Source organism: Synchiropus splendidus, chromosome 4 (assembly GCF_027744825.2).
Source record: "Synchiropus splendidus isolate RoL2022-P1 chromosome 4, RoL_Sspl_1.0, whole genome shotgun sequence".
Classification (NCBI taxonomy): Eukaryota; Metazoa; Chordata; class Actinopteri; order Syngnathiformes; family Callionymidae; genus Synchiropus; species Synchiropus splendidus.
In genome coordinates, this window is record NC_071337.1 from 20,453,947 (window position 1) to 20,480,916 (window position 26,970).

General features: G+C 41.9%; 1 protein-coding gene across 3 annotated transcripts in view; it reads left to right on the top strand.

Annotated features, from left to right (window-relative positions):
• The first annotated feature begins 2,060 nt into the window (after positions 1-2,060).
• chst11 (carbohydrate (chondroitin 4) sulfotransferase 11) overlaps positions 2,061-26,970 on the top strand; it is a 73,391-nt gene continuing 48,481 nt past the window's right edge. Inside the window, exon 1 of one of the 3 annotated variants that reach the window (XM_053862406.1) lies at positions 2,061-2,212. In XM_053862406.1, the coding sequence (XP_053718381.1) occupies positions 2,110-2,212 (103 nt within the window). In that variant the 5' untranslated portion in view covers positions 2,061-2,109. The other 2 variants (XM_053862405.1, XM_053862407.1) reach the window with 2 other exon arrangements.

Sequence of the window (26,970 nt, forward strand, 5' to 3'; positions counted from 1 at the left end):
CAAGAAAGACTGACTCCCTAATTAAGGAAGAGTGCGCATGAATCTCCACTGGCTTGTGTATGAAAGTGCCATTAGAATAGAATTTCATCTGCGTGATGGAGTCTTTGTGACTTTGTCCAGTTCTCACAAGGTTAATATTCCGGCCGGCGGTGCATCTATCACTGCCCGGGAGCCCTCGTCGACCTGTAGACAGCGGGGACGCTCGCACCACTAGGCGCCGCTGTTGCTTCATCAGCTGCTCCTCCATCGCTCATCCAACGGTCAACAGCTTTCACTCAATATTTCGCATCGCCTGATATATATATATATATATATATATATATATATATATATATATATATATATATATATATATATCCACCATTTTTTTTATTGTTTTCAGTGGAACAATTATAACAGTAAATAAAGGAGGACACAACACAAAAAAGGCAATGACAACAACATAAAAAAATGATATACACACCAGCATACATACATACAGTTATCTGTATAGATAGAATAGATAGAAATAGGCAGATGCTGAGAACATTCAGTCACTTACGATGTCAGACATAAATTGGTCTAATTTAGTACCTGAGTATTAGGGCAAGATTTATTAATAAAGGAAAAATATTTTCGGCATTTATCATTGTATCGTTCACATCGGTTGATAAGTCCAAATGAAAGGCGTTCATAAGCCGCCACAACTGCCAGTGTGGAAAACCACATGATATAATTTTTAAAATCAGGCCCATTTGATGGCATAATAAAAATGTTTTTAAGGTATGAGTTGTGTAACAGCCAAACCTAAGTGAAATGAGTCAAGATTTGTTCCAGTTTTTTCAATGCTCTTCCAAAAAAGAAAAGAAAGTCTTAGTTGAGTTCAAATTGTGAGTTAACTGAATGAATTGACATAATCTACATTGCAAAGTAGTGTCTAGATTGACATTTTAATGTCACCTGAGCACTTGGTGGTATAGTATCAGGCTTTGTTACTGGCCCAAATGTCAGTGTGTGAACTTGACACCACTTACTCTGCAGTCTGTGAGCACAGAAGAACTGAAGACACCATTCTCTTTTCCAAAGCTCTCTGTCCACAGCCTAGTGAGCTATTTCTATTTGAGGTCAAGCCACGTTAGACATGTGTAAGAAACACGATTTTCCAATATGTTTGCCAGATAAGTTGGTGCTTGCACATTAACTTTGCTACTTCACTGTGTTCAGGTGTTTGTCGTGGGAGCTGTTTTTTTCCTCGTTGTTTTAGTCAGTACACCATTGTTTGTTTTTAAATGCTTGGGTTTATATGTTTAGTTTCTGACACTACTATTGTAAGGTAAGGTAAGGTAACTTTAGTGTCAAATATGCTACAGTACAAGACATATAGCATGGATGAAATATCTGGTGGTCTACCATGGGCTGGCTCCAAGCTGCATGGGGTGAGAGACATCCTGGATATACAGACAGACACCAGATCACTGAGGTGGGAAGAATTGAAAATACCATAAAATACAAGAATAATGCAACAACAAAATGCCCAACTAAGACAGTGAGTCCACCACTGTGCAACCCAACAGCAGTGGGTGGGAAGGACCGACTGTCTCCGGAGGTGAGGAGAAGCCTTGGAGCAAGACCTGGAAGCCGTCCAATGCGCCGCTAGCCATGGCTCCATGACTTGCACCAGCCACATAGTCCCACAGATGCCCAACCATCACATTGTCCTTTGCCATTGCTCTCATGAACCTGGCTGCGACTTGAAAGCAGGTGAGCAAGCAGCTCATGGAAACAAACTATTTGTGTAATTCTTAATGTAGCTCAAACGCCCCCAATGGCTCAATGACACAGACGAGACATGTGTGCAGAATTGTGGGGAAAAGGGTGTTAATAATTGAGTATTGTTTGTTATTTGTGACCCTGTTCGCCTCCCTTCTTCACCACAGCAAGCGCACATCTGGGCCGGCTCACTTACTCGCACCAGGAGGGGGGGACTTCTCTCCTCCCCTTTCACGCCGGCGTTGGTTCCCTCCGCGCCGGCTGCCTTCAGCTCATTGACGGGCTCTCAGTCCACATCAGTACCAGCAGCGCCCCGGTGCTCCAGCCCTTCTCCCCCCGACAAAGCAGCTTTTCTTCGCCATGAAACAGACTCTGAGCGATCTGATGAAGATGAGCAGGATTTGCCGGATGATATTTGCCACTTGTTTGGGATCGTTTATTCTCGTCATCTTCTATTTCCAAAGTATGTTCCAGCCAGGTAGGACGTCTCTCGCTTCTTTCTCTCCAATGAATGGCATCATGAGTGGCAGCCTCGTGCTCGCGGCTCAAACGCAAGTTGTACCTCAAGTCTGATATGCATCGCGGCGTGATTCTGTCTTTGTGTTTTACTTTTATGACTTGCGCCTATAGGAGTTTCATCCGACAAGTGGCATCGGTTTTGTCTCCACTAACGCGGCTGTGTGAGGGAAACTGGTCCACGAAGCCAGACTGGCGCAGTACAATGTAAAAACAACCATCCCAAAACTTGGAAGTCTTTCCAAATATTTATCTGAACACACTTTCCCGAGTCTATGTACACTATAACTACGGTTACGTCTGGGCTCCAGTATATGGAAGACCTGAGCTTGAGTGAGTTTTGCTGCTGAAAACGCTTTATTGTTCGAATTCGTTCTCGTGTTCTAAGTGTGACTTTGCTTCTGGAGATCGTCACAATTGATGCCAGTGTATCTTTGTAAGCTCCTGTATGAGGTTTGGAAGCCTCGCAGTTTCCTGCCTGGATGATGAGCAACCAACCCTTTGAGGAGTACAGTGCAAGACGTCAAGTCGTGCGGTAGGGAAGTGCGCATGGGCGAGGAACACTTGTCTTCTTGTAAATCTTTGTCATGATTTGAATTAATGTGATTATTGAGAAGTTATCGGCTTTCCTTTGCACTTCACCAAGAACTGTCTTGACTTTTTCATCCAGCTTTTTGTTCTGATCACCTGGGGCTGGGGTTACATGTTTTTATTTAGGTTAATATATGAACCAATTTGAGCTATTTATACATATATTTCATAACATATATATTATTTCATAACATCGATCAGTCAACTTTGTGAGATTTGACTTAGGAGGTTCAGTATATAATATTGATCATGGAGAATTAGGCTGTCTGATCTTTCAGAGCGCAATAGTGTGAGCACAATTTTCATTTGGGAATGTTCATGAAAATGGTGAATGGTGAAGTCCAAGATTATTGAGCATGATGAAGCTTCATTTCACAAACTCTGCCAAATATAAAAAATGGGACAGATAGGTTTCTGTGAAATTACGGAAACATTTCCAAGAAAAGTATGCTGTTGTTTCCAATCGAACTAGAAAAATAACTTTAGTATTTAGTGGGCTCATTTATGAGAAATGTAAATTGGAGTAGATTAGTGCATCTAATATTTTATAACAGCAATATTTACAAGGTAAGAGTTTGATGTTGTGATTGAGAACCTAAAAACTGTTTAATGATGTCAAGTAATATCAATAACACATATGAGTTTAACAGCAGATGTGTCATTCTAATGAAGAGATTTGTTAAAAAATTAATTTACGTGTTCGGAAATATTAAAATACAAAAACATTTAACAATAATTCTGAATCAATTAGCAAAAGAAAAAAAGTCACACTGGCTCTGTCCTCCTAATTTTTGAAAGTCACAGAGTCGATGTGAAGTCGTGGTGAGGCTTTGCTTTGCTGAAAGAACATACAAAGGCCAATGTGAGCTGCATCGATCTGAAAAGCAGCAAGCCGTGAGCAAAGAATAGATAATCAAGTATTCAATTTCCATGAAATATTAAAATGTAGTCACAAGTCATTGATGTCAGTAGATGGTTGCTGTTCAGCTTCGAACTGCTAGCTATTTATTTTTTTACTTGTTTCGTCTTAATATGTTACAATAAAGTTTAGCACTTGGAAATTGTGAGTGAACACAATGGACAGCAGAAACAAGGGGGGAAAAGGGGCTGCATACTCAAACAAGTCAATAATGACTTGGCTAACATTCTCCCCTTTTTCGAAGTGCTTGCCAAGGAGATCATGCACCTGAGTTCGACTTCTTAAACTCCACATGATGCCCAATTTTCATTATGCACCTTTGTGGCACCCTTGACTTTAGTTGACATTTGCTCTGCTGTTATTGTCGCGTTCCCTGGCTTAATCATGTTTTAGTCTGGAAAAGAAGACTGACTGATGATTTCTTGCGTTCTCATTTCTTTCACAAGCTTTGGCTCTGTGTTTGCTGATGGCATCAGTCTTGCCCATGGCTCACCTCCACTGCAACTGCATTAAATTATGAAGTTAATTCAGGAATTGGTGAGAAAAGAAAAAGTGGATCTCAGCTTTGCTTACTTTATATGGGGTTGGATTTTCACCCGTGTGGAGTCAAAAGATGATTATCTGGTTCTGTCATTTTAGGAGTTTGCTCTCAGATTAAACATAGATTGCAGTCGACTAAGGAAGGTCCAAACAGCGTCCAGAGGAAATCTTAATGATTGAGTTTCCTTCACCGGAACTCTTCATCAGGTCTTATCTTTTGGAGTTTACTTGAGCTACTTCCTGTTTAAGATATTTCAAGAACATCCTGTGAAGCATTTCGCCATTCTGACTCCGACTCAAAGCCAGTGTTCTACAGCATTCTTCTGGAGCTCAGACACTTGTCTTCCAAGAACATAGAACATGGACTTATTGTATAGATTACTTAATCTCTGATGCTGCATAGTCCCAAAAGAGATCCCCAACGAGAAGGTGGAGTAAGACCTTGGTCAAGGGCATCAGTATGTTTTTATATTCTGGTTCGATTATGTTAAAAGGTGCTCCAGGGGTGACCTTTGTTATTTTGAGGGAGAATACAGTCATCTGTGAGAGAGGGTCTGCGTCAAAGGGGGTGTAGCAAAGACATTGGTAAAGAGCCCACAGGTTCTCTTTACTTATGTTGGAAGGGTGATGTTGATGTCGCCTGGGAGATTCTAAAAGGATTAGGAACATAGAATGATCGAACTGTCATCACTGCAGAGCACATGATCCATGAGGAGATACAGAGCGAGGACAAAGTTCAGTCTGGAAATTGTTAAAGCAGTCAACCTCCATGTTCGAGAGCGCAGAGAACATGGGATGACAACACAGATCGCTTGATCACTGAAGGACACATGGTCCCCAAGGACGTACGCTATGGGTGAGAGAGTTGGACATCAGTCGGCTTATGGTTAGTATTGAAAGGTCTGGTAGCGTTTGTTAAAAGGTATCCCCTGGTGTGTTTCTGGCAGGGGTCTGCAAGAGACCAAGAGCACAGAATGATAATGGGGATCGGCTTGATCGTTCAAGGGCACATGGTCCAAGGGGAGTTACGACTGTAAACGAGGGAAAGAATACTAAAGACTACGGTCAGGAGCACTGGGGAGCTGCTCCTTCATGCTAAAACCTCTTAAGAACACCCTTGACACAGAATGGTTGCATAGATTGTGGAAGGCCACATCTTCCCCAAAGACGGCCACACATCTGGTTTAAGTTTTAGTTAGATTTTCAGTTAAATTCTGCACTCCAACAGAGGAATGACTCGCTAACCAACAAAATGACTACAGCGTACAGAAAGAAAACATGACTATTAAACATGTTACAAATGCTCTGTATTTATCTATTAAATATTGATATAGATATATAAAATATTGCACTGTTAAGCATTGTGATATTTGAGCATATCAATATTTTCTTACCCCCCTACTGTCTCCCTTAGGAAGTACTCTCTGGTACAGGGACGGTATAACTGATATTGGTTTAGGGCACCACGTTGGAGGCTCATAGGACTGTCTTGTAGGTGACTGTGAAGATCACTTCATGATCCCTAGAAGTAGTTCTTGTTTGATTGGTGTTGAGACAGAATGGTAACAAACAATGGTTCCAGCTGCAATTGAAGAAGACCTTTGTCAGATCCCGCCCCAGGGATCACCCACCTGAGCGGAGGCCGCACATCATCCTAAAGGAGGGAGCTGACTTTAAATAATTTGAGCCAAGACTCTATTAAAGTTCGTCTCAATTCCCCCTTCAGTGCTGCCAATGTCCACGAGCCTTGCATCAGCTTCTGACACACACCCTTGGACTACACACACACACACACACACAGGGATCAAAAAGTGTATTTTTCTGCGATGATGATAGGCCGCTGCATCCGGGGCGTCCTGATTGAAGAGGAGACATCTTAGGCGGCAGCGTGTTTGTGTACAGAGGCTGGGATGGGTTTTAAAGCTTTTTAATGCAGTTTGTCTTCCTGTGTGATTATACGCCGCTCTGGTGATTGTGTGTTGTTGTAACACGCTCAACGTTTTCCCGAATTGACTTCTCAAATCATGCAAAATCTGTCTGGATGATTTCCTGTCTTCTCTCCCCAACCCACACTGCCATCTGATGATATTCTTGTCTCCCTGGTTCAGGCATGTTAAGCAGAATCCTGCCCCGCCTCCCCACCTCTTGTGTCCCCCCACAATGTAAACTCTCACCCGTCTTCTAGAACCTGCAGGGTCATGACCTCTTGTAAAAGACAGAGGAGGGTCGACGTAGCGGTATCACACACTGGCCTTAATTAACACATTCTGAGTGGAGCTCGGAGGCCCGCGGCACATGAAAAAGATCTTCTACATGCTAAATGTCAGGGGTTGGGGCAAAACGGACCCCAGACAAATAACTTTTAACGATTGCTTCATTTATAGCAGTCGAACTGTCTGTTCCCATGACTTCCCTCCAGGGTCCCTCCTTCAAGCGAGTGGGCTGTATTCTTTTTCTGTGCACATCGAATCGGGAATAAGGCTGGCAGTGTTGGAAAACTCTGAAATCATTTTTTGTTGCTGAGAGAAGAAATTATTGAATCTATGCTCCGTCTGCTGGATACTGAATTATTACTGTTTAAAGATTTTAGCGTTATCAAACTGTCGGCCTTGCTTGTTGCTCTTTTCAAGGCGTGTGAGAGTTGGCAGGAAAAAAAAACAACTCTCAAAATGAATCAAAATGCGATGGTAGTTTTGCGTTGATCTATGTGGCAAACTGAGCGTAAGCCTACATTTTTGTTCTGGTTGTTTGTTTGAAGGAATTACCCGAGACATTTTAAATGTGTGCTGAGCATTTCTGTTTCCACTGCAGTGCAGGCAGGCTAGCGTGAGGGGGAAAGATCAGCGACTGTCAAACCTTGGCCTCATGCATGGTTGTGGGAGGCTGAGGCTAGGCCTGTCACTATAATCAATAAGTCAATGAATCGAATAATGTTTTAAAAAATGAACCTTTGCCGGCTTCAATATTGCCATGCGCATGTTCACTTGTTTAATTTCCTCGTCTCCCATTTCTTCGGCTGCTTCTGTCGATCTTCTCCCGCTGACAGGAGGTGAACAAAGTGAACCCTCTTATCTTTCATGTCAGACTCGGTGTAGACCTGAGCAAGGTGGTATGAGAAGAATATATCATATTTTATATTGTTCGATATTTATTTCGATTATTCTCTACTATTGTTTTAAACATTGTTTTTAAAATGACAGTTTTTTACGCATCTGTCAGGAGAACGAGTGAAAGTTATTGTATCATTTTATTGACATTAAAATTGAGAAAGCAAGCGCAGGCTCAGCAGAGTCTTCACGAATCTCCAGGATTGCACAGTAATCATTTGGATGTAATGTGTCTTCATACGGCTAAAACGATACATAGTGCAGCCCGTTTTTGTCACCAGTGGCTGTTGACACAGCTCACAAACCGTAGTATATTGCTGCTTGTGACTCCGAAGATACAAAAACCACCGCAACACAACCGACGTTGAGATGCCAATTTTCCTCATAGTATCTGACCACCTGGCATCAGCTGTCCTGCTCTCCAGTCCACTGTCGCTCACTCTGGCTATTATTTATTATTACTTGTCTTTGGTGTAGCACAATGTAACAACTTCCATTTTCATGTCATTGTGTGAAACTTGTGTTTTTCTGAGAGCCCGGTGCACGAATGTTTTTTTATGTTAATGATTTAAACTGTCATGAACCATGCTGTTTGCGTCTTTGCTGGTATATTGCGCCTCTCTGAATAGCCATTTATCTCCGCCATTGCTCGGTGAGAGACATTACATGTGATACACTCTTGCCTTTTTTGCCACAATTAAATCCCCAAAACAAATGGACGTCAGTGAGGCGATTCCCCAAATTAGCCCTTCTGCCTGTAGTGTGCAAATTCAAACACCTCCGCAGACGAAACAAATGGAGTTGGTCGCACCTCCTGTTTACGTCTGTCTACTGAGTGTCTGCGACTTATCATATGCTCCTCATAATCCGTCCTTTTAGGCCGTGTCGTCACGAAATTATATTTTCGTATTTGATCTTTTAGAGTTTTTCAAAAATGTTGCTTCGTGGCATGAAAACGTTGCTAGTGATGGAGAGCAAATGCCAGGCCTGTATGTGGCGTTATAATGCTCACACAGACAAAAAAATGGAGGTGTGGCCTGTGTTTCGGAAGCTACATTGCTACTGTATCTTGAAAAGCTGAGCCAGTTAAAACCAAGTATACTTCTGTCACTAGAGAAACTGTATGTAAAAGTACGGCCAAAAAAGGTGCTTTAAGCTACTACTTTTACTCATACCAATTTATCATTATAGAATTCAACACGTGTGTACATGATATAACATATATATATATATATATATATATATATATATATATATATATATATATATATATATATATATATATACACCACTATATTTTATTGGTATTATAGATGGTAGTTTGATGGATGCGTTGATGCCGCATGAGGACTGCGGTGCAAATTGTACATAAGCTATGGAGTTCTACTGCATGTGGTTTAGGTCTCCCCAAAACTGGGCATGGCACACGTGTACAAAAGCTTGATGTTGGGCTGTGAAAACTTTCAGGTTAAGAGTTTAGAAAAGCATGTCTATAACAAGAACTGTCATTTCCAAATCTTTACTGGAACCTGGTTTCAACAATTAGCAGTGACCAGTCAACAGAAAACTCAGATTTCTTATCCAATCTGGCTCTGGTGTCATTACAACCAACATCTTCGTGTAGAACCATTGTATCTAGCCAACCTTAGCCCGGTTAATAAGGCAGTTTGCGCCATGGGCTGCTTGTTTGGTCTCTTTGTGAAACGCCTCTGGGATATTTTGGAGTCTGGGAGTGTGCTGACACAACAGCTTTGTTTCCCCACGCGTCTGTCTTTTTAATCCGGAGCGGTGATTTGTGTTTTGTTTTACACCGGCTCGTGGGTATCGCTTCCACAAAGGCAGCTAGAGATGAAACGTAGTGCTCCCTCTGTGCAACGCACCTTGTTTTAGAGAATTATACTGGTTTTATTTTCTCTTTCTATTCCTTATTCTGTCTTCACCTATTTAAAAGGCCTTGTGGCTAACAAAACAAAATGCCTTGAATGACACGATGGGAAAGTCGTTCGAAAGAATGAAAATATTTCTGGCAGGAATTTTGAAGTGCGCCTTGAAATTCCTCACCTCCTTTGGTAGAAGGCATTGTAAGATGTAAATGCTGAGTGGACGCTCGCGATTGCAGATTGTCCTCTGTTGAGTAAAAGCAAACAGACTACATAGTTTTACTCATATTTTTCTTGAATTCAAATGATATCTTCACGTCACCAACAATTTTCATACTCATGTACGCTCAGAAACTATTGTTTGGTGACAAATGATGCTCTATTGTCCTGCTGCAATAAATGTCAGCTTACCATACATTTACATAAATGATGTAAATGTCATCTTAATGATTTATCTTGAGAAGAAATCTTGTCAATGAGCCTTGAAATTAATTGACTAGGAAATAGATGTTGGGTGTTGGGGAGATGACGATGACAGAGCGCATTGTACACCTTTCACTCAACGGTCCATCGTGTAAGTCAACGTAACAAATGTTGTTTTTGTACCACTTTCTGAAGTATTTTTTACTGCTCATATATTTGTCCGCTCAGCAATTTAGTTTGTTGTAAAAATGAAATACTGTAGAAGTTGTCGTCTCTGGAAGCTCAGCGTTGCGAATTACAGCAGAGCAGCAAGCGACAAGGTGGAAATGTTTCCTTGATGATGATGGCAACGCACAGCACCTCAGTGAAGTATGGCGACCCGGGGGGTTTACCCTCAAACTTTCCATTTCCCCACCAGCACCCCCTCATCTCCTCGTCCCCCGGGGGAAACAAATCATTGGCTCTTGATGTAAAATGCATTAGAAAGTTTGAGATTTATTGGCCGCTGATCGGAATGAAAGTAATGGGCCCTCATTTAAATGTTAATGTCCCGCGCTGCTGCTTAAATTTATAGTTGTGAATCCAAATGCAAAGAAACGTCATTAAATATCAATCTTTCACAATGTTAATGAATCTGGAGACTTCACGAGGGCCCAGGTTCTGTCGTGAGGTCGCAGAAATGGTTTCAGGGCCACGCAATAAGCCGTCCACTCTGTTGTCACTCTTCTTTTGCTTCTACCTGTATATTATACTAAAGGGGAGCTCAGTCTGTGGTCAGCACTTTTGTGCTGTGTTGAGCAGGCGGCTGGTACTGACCACTGCAAACATGCATTTGGTTTTAACTCTGCTATTATCCTTAGCAGCGTAACTTTCATTTAATCGTGAATAGTCATAAGACACGTTTCCAAAGATGTGACAAGAAAATCAATCAATAAAATACACACATCAATTATTTCATTTTTGTTTAAGTAAAATTTAGAATCAAAGCCTCTAATTCAAACAGTTTTAATTCCAGTTGCTAAGGCATTAACTTACTGAACAGTAGTAATGAGTAGCAGTGTGGTATGGTAATTACTGGCTAATTATCTTTGGAAACACAGTACGTCTGATGCGTCTGAATGGGTTCATTACATAATGATGCGACGCATGAATGGTTCTTAAAAAGGAAAATGTTAATGTACTAGTGTGAGTGTGTCATCATAGTTTGCCGCAACAGACCAGGCTATGTTCCTTGATGAAGAAATGAGCTTGCTTGGACATTGAAAGCATCATTCAGCTCTCATAATGGGGAGGCTGATATAAAAGCAGTCATGACCCCAAATTCCTGTTTTTTACGGTCTCATTGTGACAGAGTGTGTTTGATAGTGGCTGAAAGAGGAGATGACCCCGGAGAGATGGACTTAGAGATAGCTTTTGTTTGTGTGTTTGTTTGCTGTGGAGCGGCTGGGTGGGTGGCTGGTGGCGATGATGGTTGCGGGGGGGGCGGTATTTGAGCTGCCTACTCTCCCGGACTGAGCTGTGGCGGCCCAGTGCAGTCTCGTCCGTTTGTGTATTGTGAGAGAGTGTCCCGGATGTCCCCTGGTGTGATCCTTCTTTCCTGCCCAGCTGTGCTGCTAAATCCCAGATCAAACATTCCGGAGTGTTAGGGGGGAGGAACAACCATCATGGTGAGCTGAGCCCGACTCATTTATCGGGACATGGATCAAATAGTGGGTTTCATTGAGCTCGTTGGAACGATGAATCTTGTACAATGGTTGAAAAGGCTACACTTGTGAAATTGGCCGTTGAAGGCAATAGCATAAAGAGAGGTGATGGGGTACATATTTTTACCAATGTAGACCATATTTTAAGCACTACTGAACAGTCACAGAGGCATCATATTTGAATATAATCTTCAGTGTGGCAGTGAGTTGTGAGGGTTTCATTTTCATCAGACGATATAAATGAAAGGCAACTACATTTTGAAGTGCATCTGAATCCGCAGTTGGCCAGAAAATGCCTTGATATTCCCTTAGCGCAGGAGGAGCTGGAGGTGGTCTGGATCTCTTTATTGTGACTGCTGCCCCTGCGAAACAGAAGACAAATGATGGATGTAAACTGTAAAGTTGCGCTCCCTGGTGTGGTTAGGGGTAGGTGGATTTTTGTAGCAGAGCACATGTTGGGCTCAGAGCGAGATGATGAGATAACACAGATGTGTGCATGACCTACAGTAGCAAATAGCAGCATATTAATCCATGAAAATGAGTTGAACAAGTCTAATAAAAAATGCAAAATGATTGACAGTTCTGTTTGAAACTCTCCAAGAATCTATTAGGCAAAACTGCCTTCATAATTAGAACATTGTCTGGTCTGTTCCTCGCTGAATAGCCTCATATGTTTCAATAATCACTCAGTAATTCACAGCAGATTGACTCCACTGCCCGACCATCTGGTTCGGGTAAGTCAGCAGCTCTAGGGCCGAGGGAGTCGGACTCCTCTGAGTCGAATGAGAGCGCCTGGACGTCATTACTGAGTTTCTGAATGGTTCGTCACAAATGAAAAAAATCATTTCAGAGATTAGTGTTACTTGATAAAGATGAGATAAAACCGTTTCACTCTGGACAGTTGTTTTTCTTTTTATGTCCACCTCGATTGCTCACATTATTTTTGAATTATGCTTAAAAAACGCCTGAATGCTACCTTATGTGGCAGTCAACATGTACAGTAGGCCTTTAAACGAAAAGTTAAAGTTACATTGTGATCATGTCAGTAAACTGTAAATGCACCACGAAACACATCACTAGGGTATTTACAGCTTATAGATATATATTCTAATGGTGGTCATTGTGCCCTATTTTAATATGATTATTATATTATACTACTATAAAAGAATATATTATATACTCTTTTGTCTGCTGTGACAATTTGGGGCCAACTGAGCTGTAAAAACAAGTGGCTCAGTTGCCTAGAAAGAGGAGAATACACTTGTTTCACGTTCCATATGTTTACAGTTACAATTGGTTTAGGTTCAAGTCCTTGTGTATGTTACTTTCTTAAAACTGGCTGAAATAGATAGGAAGATATTCAGTGGCTTCCTGATTGATTATTTTACATCCCTTGAGCACACAAATTGATTTGAACTCACCTGAGACAAGACGTTTCTGCTGTCAGTTTGGTTGGAAGAAAAAACATGTTATTCTGACAGACCATGAAACACACAGGTTTGGATTTTTCAGTCTGTTTTTCGCCTTGTTTTTGGTTGTTCTAGTTTCAAATTGAAAGTTTCTGATTGTCTCTTATCTTAGCATCCAGAATAGCATTACATTACCACCACCCACCCATCATTTCCTAATGAAGTTTGTTTAAACAGGGTTGGGATGTTTCCCTCAGCAGAAAGCTATAATCTCTGTACTTAATCTTTTTTATTTCACATTGGGAGGAGAGAGTAAATCATGCACCATATATGCCTTCTCCATTGTCACACCTAGCCTCATCATGTTCATAGGTTATCTTTCTCATCCACGTTTCCTCCCTCAATCTCAACCTTCTTCATCCAACATTGCCCTCATTTGTCCTGCCTCTCCATGCGACAACTTTGTTTTGAGAATGTCATATAAAATGATTCAAGTGGCATTCCTCTTGTTCAGTGCTCTCCGACGCTGTGCTTTAAACCTCCTGAACTACTGTCTGGTAACTGTGGTGATTTCCGTTTTACTTGTTGCAATGGTCTGGATATTTAAACCCCTCAATTAGTGCTCCCTCTGTTGGAAACACGTCACCAGGCAGACCCACAGCAATTTCTGCTTTAGCCAAAAAAGGGAAAGATTTCATCACTGGTTCAGGCATTTTTCTGACAGGATCCAGACACACAAACACAGACACACACTGTTTCCACTATTAGTCATTAACTTCAGCAGACTTCATAAGGAGACAATAGACATCAGTGTCCTGCGGGGTTCCTGAGCAAACGTGTGTGGTATCGCTGAGAGAGATAGTAATATCCCCTACAGAGATCCACAACTCCAGTTCTGCATCTCCGATAACTGCAACAGCGTAATAGAAGTTGTCCGCTCTGAGGGGAATCACAGACTCCTCACTCAACCTCTCACTGCAGACGCTCGGGGAAAAGCACAGTCACTGTGGCCTCCACTACACCCGAAAAGTCTCCTTGCTTTAAGTGATCTCATCTGATGGTGTATAATTAGCACAGAGCTTTTGAGACCGTCTTGTTGGAGCTTTTTGTTGCACAGCGAAGGGATGAGTCGTAACAGAGACAAAAAGCTTGAGGTGCCCAGGGTTCCGTCTACTCTCCAAGGCTGACATCTCTTTACTTATTCGCCATTTTAAAAGATTCATGAGGAGAAAATGGATCATGATGACAAACTTATACTTCGCACCAATTTCTTTCACATTCAGTCATAGATTAGCAAGAAAAACTGCTGCTTGCGGGGATTGGTGGCATCTGTCATGCTGGCAGAAGAAGAGTTTGTGAGACAAATATGACTTAACAAGTCTGTTTCACTCCCAGCTGTACCGGTACTCACCTAGCAATTCACTGGTGTGCCCCATTTTCTCAGTACTAACTTCTGCCAGCTGGGGGCAGTATATCCTGTTTGAGAGTGTGACTTTTTCACCAACAAAGAAGATCGCAGATAGCAACATCTCAAAGATGTTAGTTGTGTTGTTGATATATGTTGACTCCTCCCCAGAATCAAGTCCGGGCCAAAGCCTGGTTCAGGTTTCATATAGTCTCAAGTCTTGGTGAGAGGTGAGGCTGGTTGCCAGTAACCAGCTAACAAAACTGAAGACATGACAGATTGATTCCTAGTGAACAAAGGCAAAACAGGTAGGCAAGAAGTAGTCTGCCTCAAAATGAGTCTGGGCTCAGTCTGAGTCTGGACAGGCTTTCACACTGCCCAAGATCTGGCAGATTGTGAGCGTATTATAGGGGCATAGGAAAGCAGGTGAGGTTGCACAAAAGATTTTACGAGGTGGAGTTTGCGGGCAAGACGAGAGCTGTGTCAATGCTTAATAAATACTTTTGGTTTTAGACATAAAATAATAATAGATTTTTTAATAGCTTGAAAAGCAATTGATTGAAATTGTAAGTAGTAGTGGCTGCACCGATCAATTGGCTGGCCAATTTATCGGCACCGATATGGATGATTTGCCAATCATGACAAATATAAGCCGATTTGTTATGATTTCTTTTATTTATTTTAATAAGGTATGAGAAGGAATGTTGTCACTCTTTAAAACTTAAGATCACAATGTAAAATTGACAAAAAAAACGGCCAAAAAAATGGTGGATGGTGCACCCCTGTTTAGTATAGAAATAATGATAATGATAATATGCAATAATAATAATAACGTATAATGCAAAAATAAAAAAAAATCAGATCCGTTCAAGGCCAAATGAAACGTCAAAGAACAACCACAGTGACTGTGAAATTGAACTTCTTAACAGACATGCTCTGATTAATAAAAAGCTTCTTGTGGTTTTGCATGAATGAACCTCTTGTCAGAATACTGGATAAACTTGGTTCTCATGTGACATAAATATGAGCAATTGTAGCAAAACCAGTGTTGACAACATTTATTTGTTTCCTTCTCACCAACCTGTCATGGCAACCGCAGCACACGGCACATTCCAGAAGTGTCAGTGGTCAAGTCACTGGCAGACATTTTTAATTTGCTTTAATTTCCTGCATCTCCGCGTGAGTTCAGGTTCTGCGGCATTAACTGGGAAACGTCATAGTTAGCGGCATTGACCCCGGCATGTGCCGTCTGTATGTCGTAAAGTGGCAGAACTTGTTTTGATGTGAAAATCAAGGGTACCACTAAAGTGAAGCATGGCAGCCATTTGTGCAACTTTCACGCTTTAAAGGGACATCTGCTGTGTGTGCCGCTACAGAGAGGGAAAAGAGCCGAGGGAACGTTAACAGCCACTCAACTGTAAGTTGCACACGTCTCCTGAGAGACCAGCAGATCTCTGATTGGGTAATGTTGCAGCCTGCACCAGATGTATGGATAACCAAGTGACATTTGTTGCTGAAACAAGTCCATTCATGCTCGTGTTTTTGATAATCCTGCCAGATAGCAAGAGTCGTCTAAAGATGGTGTCACGTGATTCCTCTCTCGCCTCAGTTGCGCCGTCGTATAAATCTCCAAAGCCAGTTAAAACGTACTTCATAAGTCATGAGAAATGTTCTCCGGCTTAAGAACGGACGACGCTGACTGCACCTTCGCCAACTGTAATATTGCTGACTCAGCTATATCAGGGCTGTCGCTCATCTACTATTAAGAAAATCGTTTTCTGAACTGAAACCAGACAGTTCACATTAGCTAAAAGTGGTCGACTGAAACAGCTAATAGAAGCACTTAGTCACACAATTCTGCTCTGAAAGGCCTGAACACCAACACTGATGACATTTACAGGTGTTTCCAAAGTATCTGAGGGCCAATTATTGCTAGTGTGCCAGTGTGTAGAGGCCAAGACCAAGAGGAGAGGTGGAAAAATCCATCCCAGCTGTCCGAGGAGCTTCTGTGGCGTTTAAATGTTCCTCCGACCGGCCTTTAATGAGACTCAACCCTTCCCCTCTTAATTAAAGCTATGATTCACTTCAGTTACACTGAGTTGTCGACGTCCACAAACGCACACGCTCAAGCTCTGTTTAACAAACTCTCCTCGACATGACCTCCTATAGAGAAGAGCTGGATAGAAAAGTAAACACCGACTGAGGCGGCCATGTTTCCTCTGCTGTTGACACTTGGATTTGTTTAAAGCTTAACAACTGCGCCTTGCGGGGAAACAGAATCAAATAACCCCGTCGATATAAATCATCAGCGGTGTTGTGATTAGACTTCCCGCCCGGTCCGGAGGGTCGGTGGAGGAGAGCAGCTAATGTGCATAATGACCACAGGGAGCGCTTCCACTGCCACAATACACTTATCAATGTGGGTCGAACACAGCCACTCCAGCTCACTTGCTTCTCACTGAGACCTGCCTCCCAGAATATCACTTCTTTTCATGCCACAGTAAATGACACGTCACGTCATGAGTCATTATTAGGTTTCATTTATTTAGAATAATGATTTTCTAATGTGACTGTTTAGAGGATTTTATTGACCATCATTTACTAGCGTTATGTTATTGTTTAATGGTCATTTAAGAAGCAATTATCATTGTCGTGTGCTTCAGTGCTGGTGGGTGTGATCACGTCTGCGTGACTGAGTAGCGACTTGCCGTCTTCCCTGCCAAGTCACCAAGATTCACACGAGTGTGTATGATCCATCGATGATTACACTTGGGTGATTCCACTAGTGAGACCCCTTCTGCACCTCATACATATCTTTTGCAGGGGAAATCTTTTGACAGAGTTTCAGGAGTTTCTGAGTATGTGAGGGAGGTGCAGGACCTGTATGAGAACTATGAGACGGTGGAGATGTGAGTGACGGATGGATTCCATGTGAGAGTAGGACTGAATGAGCTCCTTCTTGGTGGTGATGGTGAAAGACAGACCAAAATCAGGAGGAGTCCAGCACTACTCCTCACAATGCTGCACCCTCCCATTGCCTCAGCCTGCCTCCTGGAGGATCAAATTAATTTAATTCCGAAGAAGATAACAACATTGTTGAATATTATCTTCACTGTCCCAAACTTCTTTGACTTGTTCTTTTATTAAATCAACTAAAAACTTTTTTTATTGATGCTATTTATACGTCCATGTGTCATTCCTCTCCTGCAGTGACAGCTGAAGGGGCCCGCAGACAGACACACTCAACACATGGTATTCTCAAGTGCCCAAATGTCCATATCGTGGATCCAAGTTGAAACAGAATTATTCAAACTCTGATGCAGCCCTCAATCTCGGCTATGGTCTCCCTCCTCTGTGGTATGATGGTACGTTTGGTGAAGTCGGCAGAGGTAACTAGGGGACGCACTCTCGTAACACACGGCTGAAACCTGGTGCAAAATAAAGTTTCACATTATGATGCGATGTGTGAGTTGTTTGGTGTGTGCTCGCTGTGTTTAGTGGAGCTCCTCATAAGTGGGTCGAGGAACATAATGTGGAGAATGTTTGTACCAAGTCTGAAGTACACATTATCTGGTCTATCGTGGTGCAGATGTACTGGAAAAACACTTTTTATGGACTTCAACATTTCTGATTTAATCCACCTCTAATCTGCGAGATACTGTTTCGTGCATTCTCTTAATAACTCTGGCTGAAATGACTATTAGAATTGAAGTAGCTCACTCACACCTCTGCGTGCATCTCTTTTCCTCATTACCCTCCTTCTGCATCCAGGAGTCTCTATTTTTCCAGCCACAGTCCGTGTGCCAGCGTGGCCAACTCGTCTGGAGGAGTTATGGGACATTGCCGCTGTCCTGGCAAGACTCTCTCTTGCCTCCAAAGAAGGTCATCGAGGACATGTTGGCATAGTACAGCAAACAAAACTCATCACTGACTCAGCAAGAAGCACACAACACATTTTCCTCTGAAAGAAGTCTGAAGATGGAATGGTGGTTTGGGTATGAAGGGAAATATTGTGGTAGAATTGTGAGCGCTACAGTGCGGAGGTTGTGTGCCTGGGTTCCTATCATGCTGTCATGCGCTGTTGAAAATGTGTTTTTGTGCTACTTTACCGTCATCAGAAATTTAAATTTATTCTGTTTTTATCCCGAGAAGGTGAACTCAAGTTTTATATGGATTTGGTTGATATTATAAAATAAACTAGAAAATAACATAAATGAGATCAAGTTATTTCAATTCCTAGTTTGACCTAAATCGATGTCCAGGGTCCAGGCTGGAGTTGGAGGCTGTCCGGTGTTAAGTGAATAAGCTGACAAAAATATGGCAATACTCTATTTGATGGCTTACAAAATGTGACAAGGCTCAGGAATGAAATGTTTAACTACATATTTCTAATGTTCAGTACCTCTTTGAAAAATCAGTGTGACTTGAGCATGCACAGGTTACAAGTGACCCCGCTGGGGGTGATCAGGCCCGACTAGTATCCAGGTAGCACAGTTCTCCACGCGACCTCTGCCTCAACCGGAGCCCCTGCTTCCTATATGTTTTTGATTTGTCTTTGCCAGTGGAGTCCACAAATCCCTGGGAGCCCCGTGACCTGATGTAGAGGCTACAAAGTGCCCTGCAGCCTAGACCTTTCACCCATTCCATCAGTCCTCTGCTTGAGATTCCTCCCAGCATTCTTCCTAAGCCACACTCATAGCCATGGGCATTTTCAGTTTTCATATGGAACATGAAAAATCTATATTACATAGTGCTTTTCACTTTACAAATTTTATAGAAGTTTTTTCTAGGGTTTTCCACCCTTCATCTTTCCATGAAAGAGAGCCAGATGATACATTCTTTCACTCTGTTATCTTCTGTTATGTCCCCCATGAGAACCAGGAAGCACTTGGCGTAATGGTTCCATCTGCTGCAGCACACATACATTAGCGGTCCAGCTAATCAACCGTTTCATCTCTGTGCTGAAAAACAAATGGCGATTAACTGATATTTACTGCGATGAGTTATTTTAATTTGCAGCCTGGTTGACGTGGAGGAGGATGGAAAAACCACAGGGAGACAAAAAAAAAAATACAACAAAGGCTTGATGGGGGGCTTCTCACTTTACTCCTCTGTCAGCTGCTACTGTGCAGGCGGGATGCTGTTGTCATGGCGATGGCAGTCTGGAATACACTTGTGTCCCAGTTGGCCAGGGTCTGCTTTTGATGGAATTGGTGTAAAAGTGAGAATTCTCAATAAGATGAGAGCATGAAGAGCAATGTTTTCCATTTTCGCCTACTGCGTTTGGTGTGTGAGCCCAAATTTGTAAAAGAGATTCAGCAGAAGTACCTGCCTCTTCATTTACCCGTTAAAATACCCTCACGCCTGAGCGTCTCAGGGTTGTTTACTGCGTCGCTGTGTTTTTAGCTTCATCCAAAGAGGTTAGAAAAGGGTTGCATTCGCCTGAGCGTGTGTAATTTTCCTAATCCCCTTGAGGACTTTATAATCTGTTAATTAGGGTTTTTCGAGGAATAAATTTAGAGTTTGGAGATTTCCACTTGGTGATATCATGGCCGTGAAACAAAATGAGGTTTGAGTAAAATCATTAAAAGTCTTTCTTCTTTTAAATACCGCCATTTGGGTGTTTTTAAGGGTGATTTATTTGGCTTTGGTTTGCTGGGAGCATAAGAGGATGTGGGGATATCCAAATAGCAGCAGAAATGTTTACAGAATTGTTATTTGCTTTGGACTAAATGCACCATTACACCACCTCTTCACAAAGCATCAACATTTTCAGGTCATCTCAATGTATGATGACTTGTTTTCTCCATGTCGTTAAATATCATATATATTCAATATATATCAATATTCCCTCCACTGCAGAATGTATTCCAGGTTCCATAACATGTTATTAACTCTCTCCAGATTTGCTGACATCACCTGTCCAGGAGGCCCTTGCATCTCCTCACCAGGGTGTCCTCACATATCACCTTTCCAAATCGACATATTCCTGTGACCCTGTCTCACCTGTCAAGATCGTCCTTGAAGCCCATGACTCTTCTGACATCCCTTGTCCATGGTGTCACTACGTAATGTTTCCTTGTCTTCTGGATAAGTTAAGCAAAAGGAAGCTGACAGAAAGAATGTACATCAGTAACTGAATCCAACCCAAGTAGGATGACTGCGACAGACACCACACATGATGTGTGAAGGTGCTGGAGACAATAATGTTCTTCTACTCAGCCAAACAGGTCAATATTTATTTTCGGTTATTCATCAAAGAAACTGCGCTCCATGCGCGTGTGTTTTATGTCCTCCCATCACAGTATCTCTTCCTCCTCCATAAACGACTCTCCTCCTAACATCATATATCTCTTCCAGCTTTTTTCTGTCTACTCACTGACACGTTTCCTCTCTTTTCCCGGATCGATTCCCAAACTCCAGCTGGTCAGCGAGAGTTGATTGAAGTCAGCCTGCGTTGAGTCTCACATACACACATGGGCGCGCAGGACCATAATTTCCACCGCTGTCTATTTTAGGATGACTTGCAGTCCTGGAAAAAACACACACTATAATTTAACGGCGCATAAACGCAGTGTTGCGAGCCCAGTCGGCACTGAAAGTATCCAAGCGCACTGAGAGAGACCGAAACAAGCGAACACATGTTTATCTATAATGTGGTGTTCACACCAATTGCCTCGTGCTTATTATGATCTGCTAACAAACATCTGTTACAAGTGACTTAGGTGACAGTCAATACATGATACTCCTATCGGCGAATTAGCCGGTTTGTTATCATCAGTATATATTATTAGCGCTTACTGACCTGTGTAAAACGCCTCCTCCAGTTAATGAACTCGCTGAAGAGAAACAAGAAACTGTTCTTTTTATTGCTGCTACTATCTCATGTCAAGCGCAGTTATATTACGGCTTGGCGTTGTGGTCATAAAATGATTCAATTTTATTGAATGTTCAGTCTCGACTATAGTCAATTAAAATGCTTTTAAACAGCAAAATTTGTTGAAAACTTTCGAAATGAAGTAAGCTATTTAAACAGACTATTAAGAACAAACAACAAGCCAAATACATTTTTAAGAAATATAATAACGTAACAACAATCTCTACTCCACAAAAAAAAACATATATTATGATGCAGTCTTTAACTACAAAGCAATCTACATGAATATAATATGAACATAACTCCACTCAGCAGACTGAGATCCAGTCAATGGAGCTGACATCATGCTGTGTCGTAACCGTTTAGTCCTCAGTCCTCAGTTATAGCTGCCAAAAACACTCCAGAGTCAGAGATTACTTGAGTTTTGGTCATGTACATCTATGAGAGCTTACCCTTGTGATGTCATAATGCATATGCTATATTTTGAATTGACACATTTTCCAATCTTCACCGTCATCACTCATGCCGTGTTACAGATGTAGGCAGTTAAATTTCCTAAAGGGCCACATTATAAACTGTGACTGTTGTGAGTGCCCATCATGCCAAAAGAAAGACGGTGATGACTGTGAAGAAAATGTTAAGTAACAAGGATAAAATGAACCATAAAAGGTTCAATGGAAGCAAGGATATTAAGAAGTGTAAATATAGCATGAACCCTATAAAAAATAATTTTACATGCATTTTATTTGAATTGCAATAATAAAACTATGGACCAAACATCGAAGATGAAAAGGCGTTTCATTTCCAAAAATATTTTGAATTTTCTTTCAACAAATTTTGAGGAAAATAATAAAATGACAAAAGAAATTTAGTCATAGATGTGTTGTATTTACTGTTGAACTAGTACTGGCTAAAACACAAACAGGATTTAAAAAAAGGAAAACTTAACAGAAAATAACTTATCAGTTGTATTGTTTTAGTCTGACCTCCTGAGGTCTGCAAAAACACAGGCAAAGTGCTGCATATGCCCCCCCGGGCTGCTCTTTGCCCAGGTCTGTCGTACAATCGTCCAGGCCTAAGTTATATGAATGGAAAATGTGGCGTCAATAACTGAGAATAGAGTGACAACTTGATGTTGTGTTCACTTCTTAACAACAGTTACCTGACAGCGGTTGACACTGTGGTACAAGGGTGTGGAAATTGGATTGCATAGACGACGATGTTGTCCATTCATGGCTGATGGACTCACAGGGAGGTAGGTCAATACCCCAAAACTAAAAATACTATGAACATATTTTTAGTGTAGGCATTAGTCTGACTATACCATCCCAATGACATCATTAACTTTATAGTTTTCCTTTTCTTTATATTTTTACCCAAATTAGACAGACTCCCCACAAGCGCTGGTAAAATACAGCAAACCTGCTGCACTGCTGCACTGCTTTTGTTCAAATGTTTAACTCCCAAACACATTTAAAAACAGACCCTTCACTCACAGGATGCAGAACAGTGCCTTCTAACAGCCAGCACACAACGTACAGCCCTTGTCTCACTGCAGTGATTGATCCATCAATCTCACACACCAACCTCCCTCACCTGTAACTCTCTGTCACATCCCTCAAGTGCTTCCTGCCAGGGTACATTCGCTACATCCTTATGCGTCATTTTCCTGCTCCGTTTGTCATTGTATTTCCATTTAGTCCGAACTTTGATGTTTTCCTCCTCCTAAGCTTTCTCCTTTATTCCATTACCGCAGCGCAAACACTGGCGGTGTGTTGACACGGCTGTCCTGCTATTGATTAACATGATGAACACACAGTCCTGGCACCGCAGGTCAAACCTGAACCTGCCTGACCAGCAGCAAATTCTTCGATCACCATCAGTCGCTCATGTGGACGTTTAGTGGCCAATTTAAACCCCTTCTACCTCGCCTCCCCCTCTTACTACAGTGCTGCTCAGCCATTCTTACTGTAAAATCAATTTCATTCCTCTTTATGTCGACTCCATCACCTCTCAAGGTTTTCTTTGCTTTTTTTTTTTTACCAATTTCACGTTGTTTTTGTCCCCCGGATGCCACAGCAGCGTCGGTCATATTGCAGTGCTGACTCAGCTCCAACTTCATCTTACTGCTCAATCTTAATGTTCACCATGTTTGGCCCAAAGGGACCCTATCATTTTTTCATGTTTATGATCCCGATCATCCTCTGAAACCTCCTGGTTTATGACCGTGCAAGATCTCTTTTAACTTGCCCATATGTGTATTGAATTATCATTGTGATGGATCACCTGTGATCAAACCAGCATTTTGTGTCCTGAGTATTGCATCAAGATTGGAGGATTTTTGACAGTCAAACTCAAAGTCCTTGTATGTGGTCCACAAATGTGTTGTTGGCTCAAATTGAAATGAAATACAGTGGAACCTCGGTTTTCAAACGTCCCGTCCCGAACAAATCTGTGTTCGAACGAAAAATTCAAGATTTTTTTGCTTTTTGCATTTTGAATGAAAATCCAGAACTTGAACGCCCCGAAAAAAGCCAGAAAAAACATAACGGGCGCGGACCAATCAGCTGACCCACGACGCGCTTTGTAATTGTGTATAATGCAGCCTCTGTATGCAAACGTGTCCCGTTAGCTACATTTACTGACTGTTTCTTCTTCATATTGAGGTGTAAAACCTTTCCTGTCTCCGCATTGGACCGTGGTAGAGTGTCACAGGGGAGGTGCTCGCTCTCCTCCGAGGCTGGAGTGCTCACTCCAGGGTTTGATGTCCTGTTGTGGGCTGGAGCTGGAACAGGGATGAGGCGAGTCTGGGACAGAGCATGACTTGGTTTATGACTTTGTCACAGCCAAACTGCACAGAAGCGCACATTCAGAGCTGGACACGCACCGGGCACCTCTTCACTTCTGGAGAGACGTCACTCACTCGGCAACCCCTCCCACATGCAGCGGCCACACACATAGACGAACAGCGCACCTGCAGCAGACACTCTACATTCACTCCTACAAAAGCCTATTTTAAGGCTTGGAACACATTATTTCTTTTTCCATCAATTGAAATGAGAAAAATCGTTTCAGATTTTGAACAAATCACTTCTCGAAAGGCCTTCTGGAACGGATTGTGGTCGAGAACCGAGGTTCCACCCTACTGTGTATACAGTGTGCTAGTAGCAGGGAATTCCAAGCAGAAATGATCAAAGAAAAAGTAAATGTGTAAGACATGGGTTGGAAAGTCAAAATCATTGTGTTGAACCACTCCTGTTCGGTCACCAGCCGACTGGACAGCGAGCCGCGGAGTCGGTGCTGTCACCGCTGAAAGTGGAGGATTGTGTTGCCAGATTTTTCTAGGCGCTTCAAAAATTGAGTGGGTTGCCAGAACACATTCTATTTCATCGTTGTCTATTAGAAAAGAAAATCATCGTTCATGCTGCGCTGCACTGTGCTTGATCGCATCACATGGCACCATTCGCACGTTTTGCAGGTAATTGGTAAGTTCTCCAAATACGCACGTTTGATTCTAAGCAACAATAAAAATAGAATGGACTGACAAGCTATTTCATCAGACCAGCGCAGTCTGTTCCCCTTGATGAAACTGAAATGCCTATTTGCAAGAAACTCTTTTTTTTCCTTGAGAAACTTTGAGGCTGTTATTGCTGTTATTATTGGAGAGTGCTTTTGCCTCGAGCCAGAAAGCCTTCATAATAGAACTTGGGTCTTCCCTGCTGTGTCTGATAATCACTGCAATCCAACATGGAGGTCAGGATAGTAACAACCCCTCTCACGATCATATTTTAGTGCTCGTAACTCCAGATTTATCTATCTGCAACCATCTCCCGCCTCCTTGTCTCTCACTGGGTCGCCAATCCCTCAGCTTTTCTCCTCTATATTTAGTCCCAGTTGTGGTTCCCGAGTCAGATCAAGCCTTCGCCTGGGACTCGGCTTTCCACAAAAACCCTTAATCGCGCGAGCCGCACCCCAGAGAGAAGACGAATGAATGGGATGCTGCTAAAAGGGAGCAGAAAAGATCTTAAGTCAGAGTACAAAGCAGAAAACATCTAATTAACGTCCTGCTGCAATCTTATTTTCAGACTGGTGCTGAACACAGATTGCAACAGCCATCTCTTGTTGTTTGGTTTATAGGAGCAGGAACATTCTTGGCTGGGACGCAGCGCCGTGCATGTCCATGACTGACCGCCTGTAACTAAGTCGTGAAATTACACGACGGAACAGGGTCCTTTTTTAAAAATAATCCGCCAACAAAAAGCAGCTCTGAGCAAAAACAGCAGGCCAGTCAGCTCCAAACATGATATCAAGCCGTCGCACATCAATGCTCTCCCTTGCAGGACTGCAATTATGGATGCAAAAGCCTGTTTGCTCACATGAGTGTATTGTCATTTAGCGATTATAATAAGGCTTGTAGCTGCCTAATTGGTTCCGAGCCATCCTTTAATGAGGACCCTCTAGACTTTCATGTCAAATGTTTTTTGCTAAATCTAGAAACTGCCCTCTTTTATTACTTTCCCTCTCTGACTGCTGAATACCAGCTCTATCTCCACTGTAGCGAGATGTTCCAAGTAGAAGAAGCAGGTGGTTTTTTTTTAATGGAGAACTTGGCCCACAAATAATAACCAGTGTTGGGCCAGTGCAATGATGGTTTAAAAGACATGGTACTCCTTGTACAAACATCTTTTCAGCCAAATAATGGGCAGGAAAACTAGGGCTGGGGAGAAAATATGATTCTCCAATATATCACATTTTTTGACAATAGCAATATTTCTGCCCACAATCTATTTTGTTCCCACATTATGACGCCGGCAAGACACAGCGTCATATCCGTTTCCTGGTAAACAGCTGGGAAGCTGAGCTTCTCACTGCCTGATCTGGTCCACCTGCCCGATGTGGTCTGGAAATTCTGGTGCTGGAACCGGAAATTAGTAACACACATGCACGATTTCTACCAACTGACATTTACTGCACATGCTCACATGGTTATATCGCGCAAGTTTTTATTTATTGTTATTTTTATTATTATAAAATAGTCTACATTTAACATTTAAATCTGTAAATTGCATGTTTTTATCTGATATTATTGATTTTTTAATCCAATCCTCCAATACATATGATGCATTGCTTGTGATTCATTACAGACTGTATATGTATATGACAGACCAGATCAGGCGGCGACAGACTCGACTGTGTCAACGCGACAACATCATTATGCGATAAACACACTTGACTCATTTGATTCTGGTCCCTAGCCCCCGTGTTACTGGCTTCCAGACCACATCGGGCAAGCAGACCCGATCAGGCAGCAGCAGAGCTCAAGTGCATCTGCTCAACAGAGCAGCCAATCAAACACACAGCTTTGATAGTCGTGACCAGCTTTTATTTTCAAACACCAACTAAATTCCTGGTTTACCCGAGGAGCCACAGAGAAACAATTATGGAACCCAGAAATGAAAGAAATGCAGCAAAAAGAAAGTCTGTGTTTATTTTTCAGTGTAAAATAGATGTGTAGAAAAATAACATAAACAGTAAGAAAGCAGCTGCCAACTTTGGACAGAAAACAAACGCCAAACTACTAGATTAAGCAGTTATATTTAATGAGTTTTTTTAATTGAGTATTTTACTTTTCCTTAAAGTTCATTTTCAGCTCAGTTCAGATGACATGCAAAGAAAGCCAAACACCTTAATTTCAGTCACTTAAAAGATTATTATATTTGACTTTATTTGTATTGCTTACTGGGGTTTAGATGACAGATATTATTTCATTCTTTCTGTGACTTTTCATTCACAAATTTACACTGGCAAGTAACGTTTGAGTGATCTGTAGTTATCTCACCATGTCCTTGTT